The sequence below is a fragment of the Capricornis sumatraensis genome, chromosome 15 (genome assembly GCF_032405125.1).
Source record: "Capricornis sumatraensis isolate serow.1 chromosome 15, serow.2, whole genome shotgun sequence".
Lineage (NCBI taxonomy): Eukaryota > Metazoa > Chordata > Mammalia > Artiodactyla > Bovidae > Capricornis > Capricornis sumatraensis.
Window position 1 is genome coordinate 42,974,459 of NC_091083.1, and position 26,003 is coordinate 43,000,461.

Genomic DNA, 26,003 nt, shown 5'->3' on the forward strand with positions numbered 1-26,003 from the left:
ATACTGAATGAATCCCTAAAGTGACCACTCTCACTGAACGGGGAAAACCTTTCACCTCTGGACTGGTGGGGGAGCGGTTAGAGTCAGTTCCACGTTGTGCTGTTTCTGGGATTGACTCGATGGCTAACCGCCCAGTGAATGGCCATGGCGGGGTCACTGTGAAGATTAGCTGCTGTGTCCTAGTACGTGCAACCCCAAGTGGGGCTCAGGGGTCTTAGCAAGTGAGAGCTGGGAGCAGCTTCCTGCTCCAGGCGAAGGACCGGTGTGTAATATAGCACACTTGCAGTTTCAGTAGGGCCAGAATGACCCAGGGACCCCCAGGCTGCGTCTTCTGATAGCTTCTGTGAACTTGAAACAGTGATTTTGTGGTAGAAAAGAACGACACATCTTTTTTATTAGGTAGGTGAGCATCATAAGCCTTTCCAAGAGGGCACCCATGCTGTTCTGGGCGAGCAGATGAAAGTTCGCCATTTGGCCTGGTAGCTGCAGCGGCGGTGGCAGAAGCATCCTCAGACAGACTCAGACTAATCTGCTTTAAGCTTCAAATATGACCTACATGAGACGCGGTGGAGTCTGATGGGGCCTGGCGAGGAATTCCCTTCTACTTGCTCTAAATCCCGAGCTTCCCTCTAGCCTGTCATGAAGGAGGAAGCACTCCTGATCAGACCTTGGAGAAATCAGATGTGTCCATTCAGGGCTAACAGGAGAGACAGAGATCCGTGCTCCCTCTGCTGGCTCCAGATGGCAGCATTAAAGCAGAAAGGCTTCTCCAAACTCGAGTCCATTCACATTTCCGGACAAGGACCCCTCATTTAACCTGGTTGGAGGTGTTCTTTCAGGGAAAAAACCCACCTTTGTCAACTTCTGAACAAAGCACTTGGAAATGCTTCCGATCAGATATCAAAGTACACATACCAACAGTCCTCCACTCCCAGATGGCTAGCTGTGACTGCTACTGTGATTTTGGGATTCATTTATCAACAGACACAAGTGGATTCCTCCAAGATTTTAAGGTCCAGACATGACCTTTAAAGCAGTTCTGGAAAAAAAAAACAATCTGAAGTCCAAGCTAAAGTTTTTTTTTTCTTTCTCTCTCCCTTAGGTAATAAGAACAGCTTCCAAAAAGTAAAGATTTGTACTATTTATAGCCTTTCCGCTAATGTCAAGCATTAGACTTGATTTCAAGCATTAGACTTGATTTTCCAAATCATTAGCATGCAGAAGAATGACCTCATGGCGAACAGATGCACTTGGCTGTGAGCTGCAGTGATTACATCAGTCCCTCCCCTTCCAGTTAACCCTTTAAAGGCCTCTCTGCTGCCCACACCCCCTTTCCTGGAGACAGTCTTGAACACACAAAATTAGTCCCTCACCCCAGTGTGTGCACGCACACACACGTGCGTGTGAAATGCACATATAAGTACATGCATAAAACATATTTATGAACATGTGCATGTGTGTTCACTGCAGCCAGTATTTAATCCCTGGCCACCCTATAGAAGTTGCTAATCAGTAAAGAAGGAATCTAAAGGGAAGTAGACTACAGAGCTGAGTGGAAGGCCAGCTCAGATACCTTTCATGCTCTGGGCATTAGCAACATGAGTAATGCGTGGAATAGACATGGGAGGGGGTGGCTTAAAATAACATTTTTTTTTCTGACTCAGAAAATAGTTGTTTTAAACCTCTTTTAATAAACTGAGGACTCACTTATGAGCCTAACAACAGAAGACTATGTCTTTATCTGTGGTCCTGGAAACTGAGTCCAAATGCCCCCCTGTGCCACCCTGGGTGACAAGTGCTGGGACAGGGAGCCTGGGAGCCTCAAGGGGGAGTATTTCCCAGGGCGGCCTCCTTAGGCATAGGTCCCCACCACTGGGCACATCTCTTACTTACACCTAGGACTTAGGACTTAAAGGCTGATCTTGGAGGCCTTCCCTCTAGAGATGGGGCTGCCTGCTGCATAATACATTGTGGGGTGAATGTGGGGTTCAGGCCACTGTCCCTGTGCTTGACCACAAGGCCCTGTGGCAAGAACACAAAGGAGATTGGAGCCCCAGGTTCCTTGGACTGCGCGCAAGCCTGTGGGCGGGGGCCTGAGGCCCTGCTCTGACGACACTGCTGCAGAGATGGTCTGAGCGAATCCTAAGAGCGCTGTGGGAGCTTAAGCCGCTCAGGGTCAATTTTTCCAGCTGGCTTGTCGCCACGAAGAGCAGCTCTCACCTCGATTTCTCAGTTTAAGCTGCCTGGCTCATCTGGGTTTGACTGTACTTGTCCCAGGATAAAAAAACAAAAACAAAAACACTGTGGATAGATGAAAAATGTTTTCATCCGTCAAAGTGGTTAACAGACGGGAACAGGGATTCCTCAGAAGCAAAACTGGTCTGTGAACGAGAGGAGGATGTGGTTCTGACAGAGGGCCTGTGTATGGGGTGGAACTGTACCCCCAGATTCCAGGGCAAACCAAGTTGATTTCGAGCTTCTTCCTGATGGTCATTGTGGGCAGATATGCAAAACGTTGAAAGAGAACATTATGCCTGGACTTAAAATCGCATCCATGGGTTGGTGTGATGGGTGTAGAAAAATGTTCTCAGTCCACACGGAACACCCTGAAGCCTACTGGTTATGACACGTGATGCTGATGTCAATAAACTGAAAAGAGGAAGGACCTGCATTTGGCTTGGTATCTCATCTTTGGTTTCACCGTCTTTTTGTGCACATTCCAATACCAGCTCTTATCGAGCTGTCAGAACCTTTATCAATTCAGTGACTTTGGCCAATGTGACACTCTTAAAGCAGCCAGTCTCCAAACGGAGGGTCTTAAAAAAATCTAAATCACTCATGGCAGCTCACTTAAGAAGTTACCTATACATGAACTGGTGTAAATAATTAGGAACTTTTAGGAAAAATCAAATTAATTTATATAGAGGCTAAAATATACATAGAAAATAAAGTTTATCAATACTTATTTCAGTATCATCTTAAGAGCCTTTAGAACATAACAGTTAAGAAATGGAAGCATCTAGCTGTGATTTAATTCCTTTTAATTTTAGAAAACAAAAAGCTTTCTCAAGATTAACAACCAAAAAAAAAAAAAAAAAACAAACCTGCACTAAAAAATTCAGTCCCAGGACTTTTATGAGGGTGGGAAAAAGCTGAATGAGATCTTTACAAAACTAGCTTTGCCATAAATCTTTCGTGTTCTCTCACCTAAAAATTAGAAGTGATTTTCAATCTCTAGCCAGACTGGGTTTGAAATCTTCATTTCCCTTGAAACTGATTTTTTTTTTTTTTTGCAGGGGTCGGGGGGAGGGTGGTGGGGTAGGGCGGTGGAGGGGGTGTGGGGGGAGCCGGGGCTTTAGATCGAATGTTGGCAGAGTGTATAAAAGAATTCAATCCACAGCTGTTCTACTTTTTTAATGTAAGAAACATTAATCAAAGCTTTAAGTTATAAGCTTTTCTCATGTTGCTTAGTATTCCAGTTCAACAAAGATCAATAGAGGCCATCCCTGTATTTCTGGATGCCTCACAGGGAAGCAGAGGCGCGATTATGTAAATTTCGCAGCTCCCTGCACCTCGGCGGCCTGCTTATCTCCCAGGCCTTCTGCCTGCTGCTCCTGGCTCCCAGTGCGGGGCCAGCCTCTCCCTCTTATCTCCTGACAAAGCTCGGGGAGGCCAGGCCGGCAGCCAGCGATGTTCAACAGTGATGCATGGCTGGTTTTATTTGTAAGTGATTTATTTCACCGAATTTAATTTTTTTCACTTTGTGTGTAAGATATTTGTTAACAAGTCAGGATGGGAGAAGCCAGGCGGTGATCAGAGGCAACTGACACAGGGTAAAAATCTATTAGGCCCCCCTAACAGTTGTGCCCACCCCAGCGGAGGAAGAGGAAGCCCCTCATGGAGGATTTCAACATGCATCGACTCAATATCCCACTTGCTTTCTGAAAGGCAATTAATCTGTAATTACATACAGAAATTTACCAAAGCATTCTATTCTTTGGGGGAAAAAAAACCACACAGAAACCATATCATCATGGTAAGTGCCAGCACACTTTTTTTTTTTCTAAATTGGAAATATAAAAAGAGTAAAACCTAAAACCAATGTTTTTTGAGATTTTCCACTGGCCTCATAAGTGGAAGTGCTTAGGAGCCAGTGTCTGAGCAGGTCCACACCAGGTGCTGCTCTCGGCGGCTGGTCCCTGGGACGCGGACCACTCCAGAGAGAAAGTCAGCCCGCCACACTGCTGTCACCATGGGCCAGGGGACACAGTCCTCCCGTTGCTCCCGCATTAATCCCTGACCCGGGCATCCCGGCGGCATAATCCCCATTTAGCATTAGTAGCAACGGCTTCGACTGGGAGGAACTCTTTCTCGATAAGTAGGCCCTGATGCGGGCACCACTCTTAAAACAACGTATTCCCAGCTCAGCAAGAAACCCACCCTCCTGAATGAACCAGAGCACGGGGCTGAGAACAAGTTCATTAACCTCGCTGGAGGCGGAGGTTAACGGGATGGTGGGAGGAAAGGACCAGGCGAACAGCTCGGATACAAAACAAATTAAAATGAATGTCATCACTCCTTTTGTTATTCATTAGTGCATTCAGCGGGGAGAACGCGCTTCTTAAATTTGCGGGCATTTATCTGTGAAAAACAGGTGTACATCTGCGGCTGGAGCATTTGAAGGGTCTTGGGCAGAGCTGGGAGGGGGTAATGTGGCCACTCACCAGTTCCGCTGACCGAGTAGCTGGGAGAGGGACAGAAGACCTGGGCGGTGAAATCCTCAAATGTCATGACTTCACGGTGGTTCTGAATTATTGCTTCCAGATAGAGAGCTCTCTCCTCGTAGCTGCGGGCGTCAGTTAAGGAAACAAGTGTCCATGCAGAATGAAATGCTTAGCAGCGACAGAGCAGCGACTTTGTTTTAAACACAATCACACACCTTTTACACTTGGATGGGGAATGGGTACCTTGCAAGTGCATAAGCATCCTATCGAAGAATTAAAATAGGAGTCATAATTCATTGGAACATTCCGATTTCAGAGGCCTGCGTTTCCTAGATTTCAACAGCACCCAAACCAGTACTGCTGAAAAAATATATAAACTGATAGTCACAGAATCAGAGCAAAAGGCCATCAACTTGATAGGAACAAAAAAAGAGAGACGTGGATGACGGCCGCATCCCTTTCCATTCATGACCATGGGACAACGCTGGGTCACCCCTTCTGAGTTCCCCAGATGAGATGTTTTTCTTAGCCTACTGATAATGTGAACTGATACTCCGATACTCGAAGTGAGAACACACTTGAAAATTTCAATAATACCACTGGGAAGAGGGAAGGCTAGAAAAGTCTGCTCTGAAGGGCTCTGGAGTCTCAGGCTGAGATAGGCCATGAGCATTAGAAAGTTATTAGTTATTAGAAAGAACTAATATTAGTTATTAGTTCTAAATAACTAAATAATATTAGTTATTAGTTCTAAATAACTAAATAATATTAGTTATTAGAAAGAACTAATAACTGGGAGAATCTACCAGGGAGCACACAATACAATATTAAAAAAAAAAAAAGACTATTGGCTTTTAACTAAAACTGCAGCCCTGGAACACACGCATTCAAACGTGTAATCAAAAACCAGTCACCAATAAAACTTATAACCGTAACACGTTGAAGCAACTTTCCAGCTGTCTCAATAGGACCCCCGCGTGTGGCAGCCTTTCATGGGGCAGAAAGCAAATCTTCCCCTTTTGTGTGTGGCTTCTGTTTCCTCGGAAGGTGAATCACGCCTTCCAATAACAGGATAACGTCAAGACAATTCGGCAGCGGATGGAGGCGACGCACGCAGGACTCTATGAGCTAGCACTCGGGGGACTCGGCATGCTCGTTCTTCCCCCTGCTTCCCCGTGATCGACGCAGAAGTTAAGGGACGTGGTTCAGTCATTTTGAAAACCATGCTAATTCTGCAGGAACACAGGGAATGTGGGTTGCCACCCGTTTATTATCTGCAGCTCCAGAAAGGCTAGAGTAATTCTAGCATTTCTCACTGAATTTTAAAACTATCTTTTCAAAATAGCCTCTTTTAATAATGCAAGTTGGGAGAAAATTATGCCCTTCCAAATAGCTGTTCAATAGGGATGTGTTTTGAAAGAGAAGAGTTTTTTTCTACTCTCTTCTGGCAAAGGATGCTCACCAGTTTTCCTGCAAGGGGTCCTGCTACTCCTTTAATTACATTCAGGGAAAGGTTTTCAGCCCACAAGAAGCCCAGAGGCTTTCTGGGGCTGGCTGTGCAACACAGAACCATGGACTCTTGGTGCCTAGCTGCACTGAAATTTAAATAAATAAAAAGTGAAGAAATAAGGAAAAGGGTTCTTGCGTCCCACGTGCTGTACATCAAGCACACAGAGCCTGGACTGTGCAGACACAGGGGACAGGACCATCACCAGGGAAAGCTCTCCTGGGCCGGCCCATTCCAGAATCGCCCTTCAGGCTGGCTCTGGGCAACTTTTCAAAAGGAACAGGAGTTTCAAGACAATGATGGATGACGGTTTGCAGGGACGGTGGTCGCAGCAGCCTGAGGCCTGGGCCACGTGAGTCTGCACTCCGGCTGAACTCCCGGTGACTCGCCTTCCTGGACAGGCTGCCAAGCGTTGCGGTGCGGGCCCCGTGGCCTGGGGGACCCACTAATGCCATTCATGTCTCATTATGAACATGCGTCTTCCGCACAGCGCTCGGCCCTCCGAGCCGCTGGGCCGCGAACAGCAGGACACTGGGCCTGGGCGGCCGGCTGGCGGACAGGCACTGTGACACTGAGCTGGCACGTGCGGGCCCAGCAGGGGCCGAGCGAGGCGTGACAAATGACTCAAAGGGCTGAGCTCCACTTGCGGCTGACGACCACCTGAGCCTGGGGCCCCATCGGCACCCCTTCCCTGCTCGAGGCCTCTGAGGGCCCATCCTGCTGGGTCCTGAGGCCTGGGCTGCGTCCAGACCCCCATGCACACGGGGCTTGGATGTGAGAACACGCCGAGCTAGAGATACGGTGGAGGCCACATGCCTAGAGGGGCAGCCCCGATGCTGACCGAGCTTACCGGTCACCACAGAGGGCTGCCGTGTATGCCACCCCCTATGGCTAGCCACCGGGTGGCCAGCAGCCTTGTCCTGAGTGAGTGACACTCTCCGGCTGTCATGAGCTTGTCTCTGTCAAGGCTGAGTGATCTGGGCTCCTAAGAGCACCTCCATCCAACACTGGACTCCCAGAGTGAAATAATCCAGCTTTGAGGTTCTTGGGTACAGTAAATACAATGGAGTAAATGTAAATATAATATAAATGGAACACAGTCACTCAGTCACATCCGACTCTTTGTGACTCCACGGACTGTGACCCACCAGGGTCCTCTGTCCATAGGATTCTCCAGGCAAGAATACCAGAGTTGGTAACCACTCCCTTCTCCAGGGATCTTCCTGACCCAGGGATGGAACCTGGGTCTCCTGTACTGCAGGCAGATTCTTCACCACCTGAGCCACTAGGGGTGCCAAAGGCCTCAACAGAGGCTCTATAGTAGATGGGGTGCAAAGGTGCATCCAGCACGGGGCCCTGGAGCAAGAAGGTTTGCTTCCTAGAAGGTTCTCTGTTATCATGAGAGCAGACACTCCCCACCCTAGGCTGGGCTACACTGCGCTGAACTGGGTGCTCTCATTCAGACAAACACCTACTAGGGATGTGGTGAGACCAGAAGATCGTCAAGTACATTTTCACTTGAGGCCCAAGCCAGGACATGTACACACCATGACAAAGAGAAGACGGACACCACTCCAACCCTGGCACTGTTTAGAAACAGTGGGATACCAGACCACCTGACCTGCCTCTTGAGAAACCTGTATGCAGGTCAGGAAGCAACAGTTAGAACTGGACATGGAACAACAGACTGGTTCCAAATAGGAAAAGGAGTACGTCAAGGTTGTATATTGTCATCCTGCTTATTTAACTTATATGCAGAGTACATCATGAGAAACACTGGGCTGGAAGAAGCACAGGCTGGAATCAAGATTGCTGGGACAAATATCAATAACCTCAGATATGCAGATGACACCACCCTTATGGCAGAAAGTGAAGAAGAACTAAAGAGCCTCTCGATGAAAGTGAAAGAGGAGAGTGAAAAAGTTGGCTTAAAACTCAACATTAAGAAAATGAAGATCATGGCATCTGGTCCCATCACTTCATGGCAAATAGATGGGGAAACAGTGGCTCCAGAATCACTGCAGATGGTGACTGGAGCCATGACATTAAAAGATGCTTACTCCTTGGAAGGAAAGTTATGACCAAACTAGACAGCATATTAAAAAGCAGAGACATTACTTTGCCAACTAAGGTCCGTCTAGTCAAAGCTATGGTTTTTCCAGTGGTCATGTATGGATGTGAGAGTTGGACTATAAAGAAAGCTAAGCACCAAAGAATTGATGCTTTTGAATTGTGGTATGGAAAAGACTCTTGAGAGTCCCTTGGACTGCAAAATGATCCAACCAGTCCATCCTAAAGGAGATCAGTCCTGGGTGTTCATTGGAAGGACTGATGTTGAAGCTGAAACTCCAAAACTTTGGCCACCTGATGCCAAGAGCTGACTCGTTGGAAAAGACCCTGATGCTGGGAACGATTGAGGGCAGGAGGAGAAGGGGACAACAGAGGATGAGATGGTTGGATGGCATCACCAACTCAATGAACTGAGTTTGGGTGAACTCCAGGAGTTGGTGATGGACAGGGAGGCCTGGTATGCTGCGGTTCATGGGGTCGCGAAGAGTTGGACATGACTGAGTGACTGAACTGAACTGAACTGAAGGAGCTCACACATGCCAAGAATCTTCTTTTTTAATTTTTTAAGTAGCTTTAGAAAATGTAGCTGTGGAGTCTTTGCTGAATTTTTTAAGAAGTACTAGCCAGGGCCACTAACTAAGAGCGTGTCTTGGGACATTTTCATACCTAACATCCTTAGGACTTCAATGCTGGCTGCTTGCTATTCAAAAAGGCATTTATAATTTAGACATCAAAGAGTGTAAGCCATGTTAAGATATGAACTGAAGGCTGAAGTGATTCCAGGCAGTGGGTGATCAGTAACATTTGACCAGAGGAAGCAGGTGGCAATACCTGTTTCAATGCCAGCTGTTGCCCTCTGGCTCTCAATAAATCCACTGATGTGAAATTGACATTCTGTCCTGAATTACTATCTCATTAAATACCACACATGGCAAAGCAGTTTTTAAAGAAAAAATTTCCCCTTGAGTACCCAGTTCAAAGAACATTCGAATTACTAACTAGAAACTCATCTTGGTTTCTGCCTAGTTTGAGTCTTTTAGTTGACCTGCTACTCACTCTGTCTACTCAGTATTCTTTCACTTGCATAAAGAAGTAATCAGAGTAAACTTGGGTGTTTACTGGTTACATATGTCTTCATTGGTTACATTTTCTCAAAAAACTCCAAGAGGGACTTCCCTGGCGGTCCAGCGGTTAACACTTCAGCTTAGAATGCAGGGAGACATGGGTTCGATCCCTGGTCTGGGAGCTAGGGCGCCACATGCCTCGGGGCCAAAAAACTAAACCACAGAACAGAAGCAGTACTGTGACGAATTAAATCAAGACTTTAAAAATGGTTCATAACAACAACAATAACAAACAAAACCGCGAAGAGAACTTTCTGAAACCCTCAAGATACATTCTGCTGGAGTGCAAGAGCTTCAGAATTCAAATCCGAACCCCCAGGTTTACTCTGATTACTATTTGATGTTTAGCAGTGCCAGAAGCAGCATGACAATCAGAAAGGAGCTTGCTCTTCTTGGGAAGACCGGCCTGCATTTGAATTCCAGCCACCCCTCTTGCCCTGGGTCTGGGCCCTAACCTAGGCTGCCTCTGTGCCCGGTGGGGATGGTGATGTCAGCTCTCGGGGCTGTGGGAAGATCAGACAAGAATCCTAGGAGGAAGCACTGAGCAGGGTTCCAGCGCACAAGGGAAGCACCACGAATGTGGACTCCCTGTCCCTCCTTCATCCCCAACGTGGGCGTAAGGCCTTGTCTTCCAGAAAGAACATGGTGGATAATCAAAGGCAGTGGGGGTGCTCTGAGTCCAGCTTTAGGCATCAGTCTCCTCAACGCTGGACCCGCTTGAGCTAGGACGAGTCCTGTGGTTTCCATGTTACTAATAGGGAAACAGATGCTCAGAGTTCAGGTGAGTTTTCTTGGGTCACAGTTACTCAGGGATGCAATTGGAACTAGAACCCTGGTCTTCTAACTTTACTACTTTCAGCTAATATCATAAATTCTGGAACACATGGGGTTAAGTCCATGATCTTGTGCAAGGTTGGGATTTATTTATTCTCTGAATGAGACTTAAGCATATATGGGTATAAAAAGTCAACCTACAATGGAAATTTGAGTACACAGGTTTAAGCTGCAGACCTTGATGACTCTATGATGATGGTGGTTTAGTTGCTAAGTCGTGCCCAACTCTTGTGCATCATGGACTGTAGCCCACCAGTCTTCTCCGTCCATGGGATTTCCCAGGCAAGAATACTGGAGTGGGTTGCCATTTCCTTCTCCAGGGAATATTCCTGGCCCAGAGTATCGAACCCGGGTCTCCTTCCTTGCAGGAGGATTCTTTACCACTGAGTCATCAAGGAAGTCCCGATGACTTTATAAATTCCTTAAATATAACAATGACTTCATTCTTTTTGCTTATTCAGGCTCTTTTTGCTTATTCAGGTCACAGGGACCCAGCGGGAAGAGGGGCTGCCTTTGGGTCTGCGGTGGTGGGAGGAGCCCAGGGTCTCTCCAGCCCCTGGGAGAACCACTGCTGGGGGTTCTGAAACAGAAAACAGCCAGGTCTACACTGGGGGTTCTGAAACAGAAAACAGCCAGGTCTACACTGTACTTCTGAGATCATGGATGGTGGGGGGGGGGGGGCAGGAGGGGCCTGTGTGGAAGGGCCCCAAGGAAGGGAAACTGGTCAGAAAGTGGGAGGAGATGCAGGCCTCCAGAGAGCAGAGGTGGAGGGGAGGAAAGAGGGCTGCGGATGGCAGGATGCCTGGGGGGCATGGGGGCTCGCGCTCTGGCCGGGCCCCAGGGTCACACCTTAGGTGGCCTGGAGGGCGTTGCAGAAGCTGATGCAGAGGATGGAGAAGTGAAGGGAGCCTGAGTGCGTGGGCTCAGGGGAGCAGCGCTGGGGAGGAGGCGGCTGTTGTCGCTCAGCAGAGCTCTGGGGGGAGATGAAGAATAGCTCTGAGTTTCCAGCTTGGAGAAGGTCCTGGAGGAGACCTGGGAGGGACACACACTGGAAACAACCCCCTCTCCACTTTAGAGGGAGAGGAGAAGCCAGAGGGCAGGACAAGCCCTGGACCACGTGTTTCCGGAGGGCGGGGCCTCCGTTCATGTCTCACGTCTGCTTCCTTAACCTCTTCTCTGGTTGGTACCTGCCGCTGGGGCCAGAGGGATGCTCCATAGGTGGGCTGGGCTGGCATTTGATAATCCGTAATAAATGGATGTAATTCCGTAATAAATCAAGACAGGAGCAGATGCTCGTAACAGCCTAAAGCCATGCATCACTTTTACAGAGATTTCGTTTGTCTTTCAAATATAATGCAAATTTAAATTCTAGGACTGTTTAAGACTCCAAATAAATGAATCATTCAAAGTAAATGTCACCGCCTGGAAACGGATAAAGAGGACAACTTCACTGAACAATGTAACCAAAGAGATAGATGTTTGGGAAAAGGAAATTAAACACATAAGATATTAGATTAGTTTTCAGACTGTAATGGTACACTCCTGGAGAGGAGGAACCAGTGCACCACTGCTAAGAAAGGAGAAAAGACCCATGTAACCAAGTTTAAGCATAATTCACAGGAAATGAACAGAGTAAATAGAGATGGGGGAAAAACAGATTTTTTTTTTCAGGCTATTAAATTACAGACTTTAGGAGAAGGTCTGTTCTCATGGGTAGGAAGGTCTCACTCTCAGGGTCCGAGGCACTCCGAGGTTTTGAGGACTGATCTACAGTTTGATTGGAAATGTTCACGTCGGCTCTTCACAGGGATTGATGTGTGAGGAGCACACCCTCAATCACGGGCTTTCCATTTCCAACCTCCCCAGCTCCCTTGTCTCACCTTCCGCAAATCACCAGGCAAGAGAGGGCCCCGTAACACTGTCCCTCCAAGCCTCACATCAGTAAAAACCTAAGTGATGAGAAAATCACATCTAGAGGCTAGAATGTCCAGTGAGTGAGCGGAGACCCCACTGGCTACCTTGCTGATGCACAATCCGAGAAGTGATGGATCAACGTGGACCACAGTCTGCCAGTAGCTCGGTTTCTGGGAGGAAGGGAGTCAATGTCCCCAGCACTGTCTCTCTTTCAGATTTTCATTCATTACAGAGAGCTGACAAGTATGCTCTCAATGTCAGTTATAGAAACGACCACTGCTGACAATTTGTTGGCGTTTAACATCAACGAAATTACAACTGAACTAAACACAGAAATGTGGAACTGTCTCTAAAGGTCTTGAATTCTCTTTGTGGCAAGGAATAAAAAAGGGCCAACAATTAAATAGCAGTGCACCTGGATTTTAAATGCTGACTGTAAGAGGCAAATTATTATTAAATAACATACATGACAGGTTTTAGTGCAACGTGATTTGAACTGAATCATCCAATACTTAGTCCCCTACCACTCTCGCTTTGGAGAAGAAAGCCAATTCATGTGACCTATGGATTGGTTTTTCATCCAGGTTGCTTCTAAAAATAAAATAGATTTGTGATGATACATGATAGATAAAAGAACAAAATCAAAAAGGACAAAAAAAGTCTTCTTTAGCAGAAGTTCTAAGTTTCCTGAAATATTCTCAACTGTTGCTCCTCACCAACCCATCAGGCCCAGATGAAGTCAGGATGGGCTTAGAAAGAATTAAATTTTCCAGTCCTAGCGCTTCCTTTGAAGAGCCTGAGCTACTCCATCTTGTAAAAGAAATCCATTTTGCAAAGATACCGGGCAAACAGACTTAGACTTTGGATATTGCCTAAACTTGCCCCACTGTGCACGAGCCAATCAGCCCTTAGGTTAAACCTCCTGACTTTAAGTTCAAGAATTTGTGATTTACCTTGGAAGTAATGATTCACATTTGTGATTTACCTTGGAAGTAATGATTTACGTTTGTGATTTACCTTGGAAGTAATGATTTACAATTGTGACATTTGTGATTTACCTTGGAAGTAATGATCTACCGTGGAAGTAAAAAAACCAGTCAGAGATCCACACACAACCCTATAGCAGAGGGTAACCAGTCAGCAGTCCTTCAGCCTGAACACCCCCTTTGTTTCCCTTTCACCTGAATATTCCCTATAAAAGCAGTGTAACCCAGAACTCGGGGCTCCTCTCCTTAGCCGCTGCGTTGGTGATGGTGGGAGGCCCAGCTCGAGCTTGGTAATAAAAACTCTCTTGCTTTTGCATCGGATACCGGCTCCCTGGTGGTCACTGGGAGATTTCATGACTTGGGCATAACACCTTGTGGTCCAGTGGTTAAGAATATGGCTGCCAATGCAGGGGACACGAGTTCTATCCCTGGTCGGGGAAGATCCCACATTCCATGGAACAGCTCATGGGCCACAACTAACGAGTCTGTGTTCTGGAGCCCAGGAGTGGCAACGACTGAAGCCCGAGTGCCTGTACAATAACACACGTTCCACAATAAGAGGAGCCAATGAAATGAGAAGCCAGCACACCGCAACTAGACAGCAGCCCTTGCTTGCCACAACTAGAGAAAGCTTGCAATGAAAAGAGCAATGAAGAGCCAGAGCAGTCACAAATAAATTAATATACATTTTTTAAAATTAAAAGGATTTGTCCCAAGTATTTGCACCAAACTCTGTACAGATTTTCTTGACTTTTCCCCTCCATTTCTGAAAACAATTTTGGGGGAAATACTCCTTTATATGATGTTTGAAAACTTTGAGATGTATTTCAAAATGATAAATAAGACTGTATCTGCAAACAGAAAATCGTATTTCTATATTTTTGTAAAATAATTATAGCTTAATGGCATCTGAGTTTTCCAGAAAGATACTCATCTTAACACCAAATTATCAAATGACAAGAAGAAACTCCAAGAAAAGTTAGGGGTTTACCAGGTGCATGTGACCTGGAGACTAGGACAGCTGTCCCTATGAGGGGGACTAAGTGGCCCCCAGGGCCCACCCAGACCCGCTTCTAGGGGGTACGATAGGGTGTCATTCAGAGCACACCTGATGGCCACGGCTGCTGACCTGCGCTTGAAACTTGAGACAGCTACAGACTAGACTAGTCAGTCAGTGAAAAAAATACCCCAGTGATCGGAACTTAGCTGGAAATCTGGGGGAATTCTGATAACACAAAGCTCCTCCATGCATGATCAGAGGCAGCAAAACTATATTTGCCTCACAATGTTTAAGCAAATGAGTTCCAGCAATTAGAGACGGTGCCTGATGCCAACGGCTCGTGGAGGCCACGCTGAGTGGGCATGAGGGTTGAGCTGTCCTGCGATGGGTCCAGGCAGGGTGGGCACAGACAGCCCTCTGAAGACCTGCTTCGTCTGTGGGTACGGCTGGGCTTGTCAATAGATCTGGGCCCCGCGCTAACCAGAGGGGCCAGAGAAGCCCAGAGAACTCCAGATTCTTTTGTGCTGTGACCAGGAAAGGGATTTTGAGCAACTGGTGGGCAAAAAGCATCTCTTTTACTCTTTTTACACTTGTCTCAGAATTAGGATCTGGAGAAGGGAATGGCACTCCACTCCAGTACTCGTGCCTGGAAAATCCCATGGATGGAGGAGCCTGGTAGGCTGCAGTCCACGGGATCACTAAGAGTCAGACACGACTGAGCGACTTCACTTTCACTTTTCACTATCCTGCGTTGGAGAAGGAAATAGCAACCCACTCCAGTGTTCTTGCCTGGAGAATCCCAGGGACGGGGGAGCCTGGTGGGCTGCCGTCTTTGGGGTCGCACAGAGTCGGACACGACTGAAGCGACTTACAGCAATAGCAGCAAAATTAGGTTCAGCGTCAGGTTAAAAACAAAGTGATGATCAAGAGGCATATGGAGTCCATGTAGTGGGAAATGGAAATGTTTTGCTTTCAAGGTTGATCACAGAATTCCCAGGGCCTGCTAGAATGACTCTGGTTTCCCACGGACGCGATATGCGGTTCTATGCTCTCTGCTCATCTTAGTTCTAGGCTGTGCAGATAAACAAAAAATAACTACACACAGTTCTGTTACAAGCAATTTTCTGGAAGTGGACTGCGTCCTCCAACAAAAGCAGGAAAAGGCATTTCCCCACAAGGAAAGTGTGAGTTCCCCCAACACAGGCTCTGTGTCGACGGTGAGACCGCGGAAACCATCGAGTGCTTTGTGGAATCCGGCACTGTGCGAGGCCTTTCAGAAGCTATATCTACCTCACTCACCCTCACAACTCTACGTATGATCTGTGCTGTTTCTCTCTTTACACACAGGAGCAACCTGGCAGAGGGAGGGGAGTGTCTGGCTCCAGACCCTGAGATGGTAAATGCCAGGACCTCAACCCTAATCCCAGCGTCTGGATCCCAACCCTACCAGCCTGACTTAGGGCCCCAGCTCCAGCCACGGCCCCGCCTCTTGACGTCAGAATTCTCCTCTGAAGGGAAAGGCCTGGAGTAGCCACAGCTAACAGAAGGCCTGGTTCGATCTACTCGGTGATGTTTTTATAGAGACCTGAAGGACAACAGAGTCAACATCTACACTACATGTTAGCAATCCCTTTGAGTACCTAGAAACTTTCCATTTTTAAAGAGTAATACAGGAGGAAATAAAGAAACAAGACTGTCCTGGTGGGAACAAACATCAGAATAAGAAAGATCTCTCAACAATAACATGTGCTTTAAACAGATGTGCAGATGATGTTATGTGGTTTTATATGCTAGGATTATTCTACTTTATACTTAAAATGAAAACTGTCGGCTTTCATATTTTTACACACAAAACTCTGTCAGGGAGTCTGTTCATTCTGACTAAAATACATTCAACACGTTACATGCATAAACAACCCCAGAACACCGTTAAAGATAAAATTCCCAACTCACACAATTCTCTGGGACTTTCCACATTTGAGCCTCATAGAGTCACTCAATATCATCTTCATGACTAAAAATAAAACCGGTATCACTTAAAATTATAATCAAATCATTCTCTTGCAAATTAAGACATTTACTCTTGGAAAAATAACAAAATTGAATTAGGTGTGTCTTTTTCTTGATAGATCAAAAGCAACTCCAGTAAGCCAGCAGTTTCATATTAATGGCATTAGACATGGCCCAGATGAGGAAAATGTCCTTTGGAGCCATTTTGTACTTTATTTAAAGAGGAAGGAGCTGTCCCTCAGAATTCAAAGGTGAAGCAGATTGTATCTCAGGTCCCTGGACCAGGAGGCCAACACAACTCCTGTGAGGCAGCCATGCAGAGCAGAGGGTCTAGGTCTGTCTTCCTTCAACTTCTTATTTCTTCCAGTTATTATGCCTGTCACTCACCAACCCATCCATTCATTCATCATCCATCCGTCCATCCATTCATTCATCCATCCATCCACTCATCCACCCATGCACCCACATAACCTCCCATCCATCCACCCATCTATCCATCCATCCACCCATCTATCCATCCATCTGCCCATCTATCCATCCATCCGCCCATCTATCCATCCATCCATCTGATATTTACTGAGTGCCTCCTCTGTATCCATTATTCTTCCTTCAGCTGTAAGAAAAGCACTTCCTTGCTACTCAACTCTCTTTTAAGTCTTGGCTTCAACAATAACTGACCATCACACTGACTGTTCCAGTATCCTGAGGGGATTCTAAAACATATTGTGGTAAGGTTACATCATCATTAGCTTGAGTTCTGTTGGGATAACACCTCTCTCAGAAGAAAAGATACAATCTTTACATAACAAGAAAGAACAGCCTACCCAGAGTTGGTATAGCACTGCCTTTTTTGCAGCCATGAGCCCACTGGACCTTCTAGAAACTTCCAGACACAGATGGTAAGGCAGAGAGCAGACATGCTTCTTCTGCATCCATACAGCTAGAAGTGAGCATGGCTTGAACTCAACCAAGTCCAGGCCAGTCTGATTCCCAGTGCTGGTCTCTGCTTCTCTCTTAAATTGTTTCAGTTTAGTACGAATATTAGTCAAGAGTTTGCAATGCTCATGCTAAGTCAACTCACAAATACTGTTGTTTGGTGCTGACAGAAGGTGAGAAGAGACAAATCAGAGCCTTCTCTCTGTCTCCAGAACCAAGAATGGCACAAAATAAACTGGCAAGTTTTACAGCTAATCTAGCATAAGAGGTGACTCCTAGCTGAATTATTATCTGTATGACTGATTAGGAAGCCAGGACACAGAATGATAAACTATATGAATTTATCCTTTCATTTAAGTGTCAGAGGTTGGGAAATTTAAGTGAGCCTGTTTAAGCCAGATTGATCCTAGTGTGCTTATTTCTGTTCACATTTTGAACAATAGAACATTCTAAAGAGAGGATGGCTGAGCACTGTTGGGCAGGGATGATGTCAGGGTGCTGGACACAGCAGAGCTGACCACTGGGCGCTTCACAATTAAAACACTGAGCAGGGACTTCCCTGGTGGTCCAGTGGCCAAGACCCTGTGCTCGCATGCAGGTGGCCCCACGTTTGATCCCTGGTCAGGGAACTAGATCTCACATCCTGCAACTAGGAGGTCTCCTGACGCAACTAAAGATCCTGCACGCTGAGATTGAGACCTGACACAACCAAATACATAAACATTCAAAAATGGATGGCTCTTCTTCAACTGCTGTTTTCCAAGGGTCATAAAGCTTCTCGGAAAATCCTTATTTTTCATTATGTGCCCACTTGGCATCACTCAAAAACACTGCAGAGGGTAAAAGCCTCTGCAATGACTCTGAGGGGGAGAGAGATGAGAAATGCCAGCCTGGTGTTCCCGCACTCTGGTGGCCAGCGCGGTCAAGGTCAGCCCTGCCTGGGATGCAGCTCCACTGAGTGTGGCCTCATCACCGAGGCAAGTAGTCTGCCTCCTGGAATCTCAGTCCCTCATCTGGAAGAGGAGCCCTCATGGTGACCTGCAGGAGTACATGCCATGTGCGTGGAGTCGGGGTGGGCAGAGTACCTGCCCACGAGGCTACTCAGCTCCTGCAACATTCACGAGTGGAACCTACCAGGACGGCCAGCAAAGCAGGAATGGGGTGTGTGGAGCCCACTGTCTCAGAGCCAGGAACGGAAGGCAGGTCGGGCTTCGAGCTGTGGGCCAATCCGCTTACTGCCTGCAGGAGCTCAGGTGACTGGCCCAGAGTCCCGGTCCTGCTGAGGGCGGAGGCAGTGGGTCTCCCCTCATCCTGGGCCTGAAATAGCTTCCTCTAACAGGCGAGGAAATAGTCCAGGGGACATGTTTTTCTTCATTAAAAACACAAACAGGAGGACCAGGAACTAAGAGAACAGTCTTTAAAAAAAAAAAAAAAGATCGATTTATTTATTGGTTGCTCTGGGTCTTCATTGCTGCATGCAGGCTTTCTCTAGTTGCAGTGAGTGGGTACTACTTTCTCGTTGTGGAACAAGGGCTTTACGCGGGCAGGCTTCAGATGTTCTGGTACACGAGCTTAGCTGCTCCATGGCATGTGGAATCTTCCCAGACCAGGGATCGAACCCAGGTCCCCTGCATTGGCAGGTAGATCCTTAACCACTAGACAACCTGGGAAACCGGGGACTAGTCATTTCAATGAAGGGAAGTTGGGTCTCCCCTACAGTTGATTCTGAATCAGATCAAGTATGTTAGTTCTTTACTTCATAAACTGAGGTTTCTGATAATCTTCATGACAGAAGGAAATGCCTGGGTCATTTTCGATAGAGACGGCCCTATAGCAAATGTTGTCTTGAACCTGTTGTTGAGGGATTGCCTGGGCTCTCCAGTGGTGACAGAATTAATTAGCTGCCTGGTGTCACAAGCCAGGTGATCAAGTGGGACAAAAACTAGGGGAAGGTCCCCTGAGCTTTGTGACAATGCTAATCTTATTAAGGGTGAGCGATGCCACCTAATAAGCTGTACTTTTGAGCTTTTGGAAGGAAAAATTAAAAGGCATCTACCTGGACTTTTTAACCATTTAGCAGTGCCATCCAATTACCCTGACTGGAAAGAACTAAAAAATAAAGACCATAGTAAATCCTGTTGTTGATAATTTTATATATAGTGGCATGCATTCATGGGCTTCCCAGGTGGTGAAAGTTGTAAAGAAGCCTCCTGCCAATGCAGGGGACACAAGAGAAGCAGGTTCGATCCCTGGGTTGGGAAGATCTCCTGGAGTAGGAACCCCCTCCAGTATCCAGTGTGCATTCATTAACCCCATACTCCTAACCCCATTCCTCTTCCCCTTTGGTAACTATGTTTGTTTTCTATGTCTGTGAGTCTGTTATTGCTTTATACATAAGTTCATTTGTACTATTTTTTTTGTACTTATGCAAAGGATTGACTCATTGAAAAAGACCCTGATGCTGGGAAAGATTGAAGACAGGAGAAGGGGATGACAGAGGATGAGATGGTTGGATGGCACCACCGACTCAATAGACATGAGTTTGAGCAAGCTCTGGGGGTTGGTGATCAACAGGGAAGCCTGGAGTGCTGCAGTCCATGGGGTTGCAAAGAGCCGGACATGACTGAATGACTGAACTGTACTATTTTTTAGATTCCACATATAAGTGAGATCATATAATATTTGTCTTCCTGTGACTGACTTACTTCACTTAGTATGACAATCTCTAGGCCCATCCATGCTGCTGCAAATGGGATCATTTCATTCTTTTTCATGGCCGAGTAATATTCCATTGTGTACATGGTGTGTGTATATATATATATATATATATATATATATATATAGTGTATATATATATATATATATATATATATATATACACACACACACACCCCACATCTTATCTTTTACTGTATAGCACAGAGAACTATATTCGATATCCTGTAATAGAATACAATGGAAAAGAAAAAAATATAGATATATACAAACATATATATAGTATAACCAAATTACTTTGCTATACACCTGAAACTAACACAATATTGTTAATCAATTATACTTCAGTAAAAAACTAAAAACTAAAAATAAAATAATAAGACCAAAATAAAGGCCACAGCATATCTTTTGGAAACAGTTATGTAAAGTGAATTACTTAAGGGAAACCAGTTGACTAATTCAATGCCAGGAACACAGATTCTGCATGTTGTATGCACATAGAGAGACAGGTAATTATGTTTTACTCAAAATTATTTTGAAAGAACAAATTCTCATCTCCCCCCAAACATCTTTGTCTCTGGCTTTTGCTGTTTTAAAACTAGTTGGCTTTCTTTTTTGGCCAGGGAAATTCATCATCATTGTTAAATGCATAAAGTCCTGAAATTGCCCGTCTCAGAACTGCCCATGTGAGAAGCAGCTATTCTCTGTTGGCCTTTGCATCAGGGCAGGATCCAGCTCCCTGGGGCCCACATCTGGCTGGTTACTGTGCCCGCCCCCCCATCTCCTAGAAGGAGCCCACCCACACTAAAATTTTAAGAAAGACCATTCAAATTTAGGGACAATCCATTAGCCATTTTCAGTTCATGCCACAAATGCAAACATTTTTATCCATCCATCCATCCTCTCATATGTCCATATGCAAACATGATTATTAATCCTATTATGTGCCAACCATGAGCAAAGATTAGAATAATTCTTGGAAAATTCTAGGAAGAGAAGGTATTGCGATTTTCATTTTAAAGCTGAAGAAACTGAGTCTCTAGTAAGTTAAATATTAGGTGATCATTGGTAATTTCATAGTTCAATGTAATAATCTGCCCAGAAATGGTGGGTGGTTGTGGGGAGCACAGCATTCCTCCCAAAAATATTTGGGGAACAGTGGAAGAGACTAGGAGAGGGATCTAAACCCAGCCTGGGCTGTGGTGTTTGGAGAGGCTGGGCCATGCACCTCCAGGGGCCACTCAACTGTGAGAAATCAGGAATAAGCCCTTTAATGTAAGGAATAAACACAGATGCAATTTAAAAATGTAGTCCATTTCTGAAAAACTGGACCACCAACAGTTTAACTTATATCACAAGATGGAAGTATTTCTCTGATGAGGTCTAACAATTGTGAATACTCATGCATCAGCCCACTCAGCTCCTTTAAAGCAAGCTCTCCTAATTAACCTCATCATTAATGTGTCCTTATTTCAGTCTGGCCGGAATCATGCACTTAAAGGACCACCGAGGTCGCCTGTCAGGTTTCCCAGCCTGGGATGTCTTCTTGACAATGGAGACCACATTCATAGAGTCTCTCAGTCATGTCCGACTCTTTACGACCCCCAAGGACTCTTTTTTTTTTTTTTAATTTATTTTTATTTTTATTTTTTTTAATTTTAAAATCTTTAATTCTTACATGTGTTCCCAAACATGAACCCCCCCCGCCCCACCTCCCTCCCCATAACATCTCTCTGGGTCATCCCCATGCACCAGGCCCAAGCATGCTGTATCCTGCGTCAGACATAGACTGGTGATTCAATTCTTACATGATAGTATACCTGATAGAATGCCATTCTCCCAAATCATCCCACCCTCTCCCTCTCCCTCTGAGTCCAAAAGTCCGTTATTCACAGCTGTGTCTTTTTTCCTGTCTTGCATACAGGGTCGTCATTGCCATCTTTCTAAATTCCATATATATGTGTTAGTATACTGTATTGGTGTTTTTCTTTCTGGCTTACTTCACTCTGTATAATCGGCTCCAGTTTCATCCATCTCATCAGAACTGATTCAAATGTGTTCTTTTTAATGGCTGAGTAATACTCCATTGTGTATATGTACCACAGCTTTCTTACCCATTCATCTGCTGATGGACATCTAGGTTGTTTCCATGTCCTGGCTATTATAAACAGTGCTGCGATGAACATTGGGGTACATGTGTCTCTTTCAATTCTGGTTTCCTCGGTGTGTATGCCCAGCAGTGGGATTGCTGGGTCACAAGGTAGTTCTATTTGCAATTTTTTAAGGAATCTCCACACTGTTCTCCATAGTGGCTGTACTAGTTTGCATTCCCACCAACAGTGTAGGAGGGTTCCCTTTTCTCCACACCCTCTCCAGCATTTATTGCTCGCAGATTTTTGGATCGCAGCCATTCTGACTGGTGTGAAGTGGTACCTCATTGCGGTTTTGATTTGCATTTCTCTGATAATGAGTGATGTTGAGCATCTTTTCATGTGTTTGTTAGCCATCCATATGTCTTCTTTGGAGAAATGTCTATTTAGTTCTTTGGCCCATTTTTTGATTGGGTCGTTTATTTTTCTGGAATTGAGCTGCATAAGTTGCTTGTATATTTTTGAGATTAGTTGTTTGTCAGTTGCTTCATTTGCTATTATTTTCTCCCATTCAGAAGGCTGTCTTTTCACCTTGCTTATATTTTCCTTTGTTGTGCAAAGACAATCTCTTTAACAAGTGGTGCTGGGAAAACTGGTCAACCACTTGTAAAAGAATGAAACTAGATCACTTTCTAACACCGCACACAAAAATAAACTCAAAATGGATTAAAGATCTAAATGTAAGACCAGAAACTATAAAACTCCTAGAGGAGAACATAGGCAAAACACTCTCAGACATAAATCACAGCAGGATCCTCTATGATCCACCTCCCAGAATTCTGGAAATAAAAGCAAAAATAAACAAATGGGATCTAATTAAAATTAAAAGCTTCTGCACAACAAAGGAAAATATAAGCAAGGCGAAAAGACAGCCCCCATGGACTCTTTACGAGTCCGCCAGGTTCCTCTGTCCATGAGGATTCTCCAGGTAAGAATACTGGAGTGGGTTGCCACGCCCTCTCAGGCTGGGAACCTTGGCTTCAGAGCATCACTGACAAGGGCTACGATGGCTTAGAAATGCAGTTCCCAGTGATGGAATTCTCACGCTTTTGAGAACAGAACAGAATGTAGATCAAACAAGAAATACAATATTCCGTAATGCATATTTCATGTAGCGAAGAAAAGCCGAACAGAAAAGAAGATAAAGATTTTGATGACATTTTTGCACCATCCTAAGCCCTCGGTTTTAACCATAGCACCTGAGACATAGCCGTGGAGCATCCGCAGTGAGAGGAAGCGAGGAGGAATCTGAGGAGTGGGGACACATGGGATGGCCGTGACTTGGTGTCCAAGGAAGGCCCTGAAGAACCGAGCCTTAGGCATTTGGCAGGTCAGGCAATGAGGAGTGAGGTGTACATAAGCACAAGAAAAGCAAAAGGTAAAGCAAATTTTAACAACACGACTAGCCACTCCCCTCCCCCGCCACACGCACCCCTTCCCCACACACTGGCCTTTCCCAGGGCTTCAAGGGGAAGAAGCATCTGCAGCTGCTCTTAGTGATGCTTTTGGGGAAGCTGCTGTGTTGAGACTGACAGCTAAGGCTCCTGGGCTCTGAAAGCAGCCGGTTCAAAGCCAGAGTAGATGGGGAAGGGTAAGAGCATCTTTGACATGAGCACAGATGCTCTCTGCCCCCTCTAAGCTCTGCAGGCTCTGCTCCAGGGGCACCCTGAAACTGTAGAGGGCAAGTCGAGGATGCCCCAATGCTGGAACAAAGGGATGCGTCTTGCCAAACGCTCAGAAGTGAAGACAAGGAAGGGGAAGGACCTCTCCCCGCTGGGGCACGCTCATTTTCAAGCGAAGCATCAGCACCTTTCATCCCTTCGAGTCAAGAGAACTGTATATAAATTTCTTCTAGAGAGAGGCACTCAGAGTGAACTCAGGACAGATACATAGGACTGTCTATAAAACATAAACAACAAGGACCTGCTGTATAGCAGAGGAAGTTATCGGTATACATAGTAGTGTGTCTGTCCTATTGAATGTTTAAATATAATAACCTACAATGGAAAAGAATCTGAAAAACATGTATGTGTAACTGAATCACTTTACTGTATACTTGAAACACTGTAAATGAACTATGAAAGTGAAGTCGCTCAGTCGTGTCCGACTCTTTGTGACCCCATGGCCTGTAGCCTACCAGGCTTCTTGGTCCATGGGATTTTCCAGGCAAGAATACTGGAGTGGGTTACCATTTCCTTCTCCAGGAGATCTTCCCCACCCACGGACTGAACCCGGGTCTCCCACATTGTAGGCAGATACTTTAAATTAAGACAAAAATAAGGTGAACTTAGGAACGACCACACAAGGTATTCTTAGGTGTTCCACCCTGATGCTCTGAAACCAACAGGACGTCTCAGGGAGGTGGCTCCCTTGGGGAGTCTCCACCTACTGGTCCCAGGACCCAATGTGCCCCAACATTCCAGGTGTAAGGGGCTCACTCGATACCACGAGCAGCAGACACCGAGGCCCCTGTCCATGCAGGTGGCCCTGCCCAGCACCCTGCCTGCCTACCCCAGGTGCTGCACACCTGTGAGATGCTCTCCCTGCTGGTGGACTTGCCCAGCTCTCAGCTCAGCCCTGGGTGAGGACACGGCCAAGGGAGGCAGCAGGAGGGAGAGAGGAACCAAGCAGAGACAGGAAACTTAATTCCATGATGGAGAGGTGTTGGAATGACTGTCAATTTCAGATTCTGTCATCCCTGAGCTGCAGAGGGGAAAGAGGGGCTCACAGTGGCTCCCATAGCATAAAATAGATGCAGCTGACGAGGAACCAAAAAAGAAGGAGGGTGAAGAATACACTCTGCAGTCAAGTGCAAGCTCACTAAATTATATCTGAGAGAGGAGAGGGAATTGAGGCTGTCTTCTGACTATAAAGGTCACTGGGGCAGAACCAAGGATTCCCCCGCACTCAGGGCAGGGATGGGGAGGGCAGGGAGGTGAGGGGTGGGCACGGTTCTCAGCCAAGGAGTTGGGCTGGTGATGGGCTTGTGGGAGATGATCCTGGAATGTGGGTGGGGAAATGCGAGGACCCTGTTCTCTCCGTTAGGGGAATGGGGGACCCAACGTGGGGACCAAGGCGAAGCTGTGTTCCACTCCCTTTCCAAGACTGTTCTAGCTTGACTGAGATTGAGACTGGACAGGATCAGTGAATGTTTTTGGAGATTCCTTGCTCCAAATTCCATTAAAGGATCCCAGAAGTGTTGTAGCTGCTGAAAATGCGGTGAGTAATGCATTGGGTTGAATCATGCAAAACTGCTGGCTTCTGACCTACAAAAGTGGCAATTCCCTGTGGTCCAGTCTGATTCAGAATCTCAGAGCACTGCAGGAAGCCCACGGCCTTCGACACTCCCTCTCAGCTGGCCTGGCCACAGGCCCATCCACGGCCACCTCTTCATTTTCAGGCCACAGGCCACTCGATCACTAGGGAACGTGGTGGCCTCTAGCACACATCACTCTCAGAGCCCTTCAAACAGACCCCCACAAGGAACCACCGGGCTACTGGAACCCCATGGTGCCTTCCAGTTCAGCCGTCTCAATTCAAGGCCTTTACAGGTAGGCTTTACATGAGTTTTCTCAGAAGATGTCAGTGTATTTGTAAATACTCCTCCTGCTAAGCCAAACAACTGAATAAGATCCACCTTTTTCCTTGCTAGAAGGTGTCGTTTATTCCTTCTCCCAAAGCAGTTCCAAACAGGATGGAAGAACAGCCTGGTGGCTGAGGGATGAGGGAGACACAGACGCTGCAGCAATCAAAGAACGACGAGGCCTCGTGTCCCTGCTGGGCTGCCAGGGTCAAGCCCGGCAAGGAGGTTCAGAAACAGCAGTGTGGGCAGGGAGGCAGACACAGGGATGGCTCTGAAAGGTGACAACGAGATGACATTGTGGACTTTGCCGCCATAAAACTGGAGGCAGAAGAACCATCTAAACAGAAGGAAGAAAGCCCTGGCCTCGTCAGGGCCACTGGGTCCTAGGGGAGGAGACACTGAGCTTAAGTACCAGGAAGGCAGGGGCAGAGTTCCATCTTGATGGCCCTG

The 26,003-nt window shown here is 46.3% G+C and overlaps 1 protein-coding gene across 1 annotated transcript in view; it reads right to left on the minus strand.

Annotated features, from left to right (window-relative positions):
• Positions 1-4,584: 4,584 nt before the first annotated feature.
• RALGAPA2 (Ral GTPase activating protein catalytic subunit alpha 2) overlaps positions 4,585-26,003 on the minus strand; it is a 252,419-nt gene continuing 231,000 nt past the window's right edge. Inside the window, exon 38 of the mRNA XM_068986760.1 lies at positions 4,585-4,846. Within this exon, the coding sequence (XP_068842861.1) occupies positions 4,585-4,846 (262 nt within the window). The remainder of the gene's footprint in view (positions 4,847-26,003) is intronic.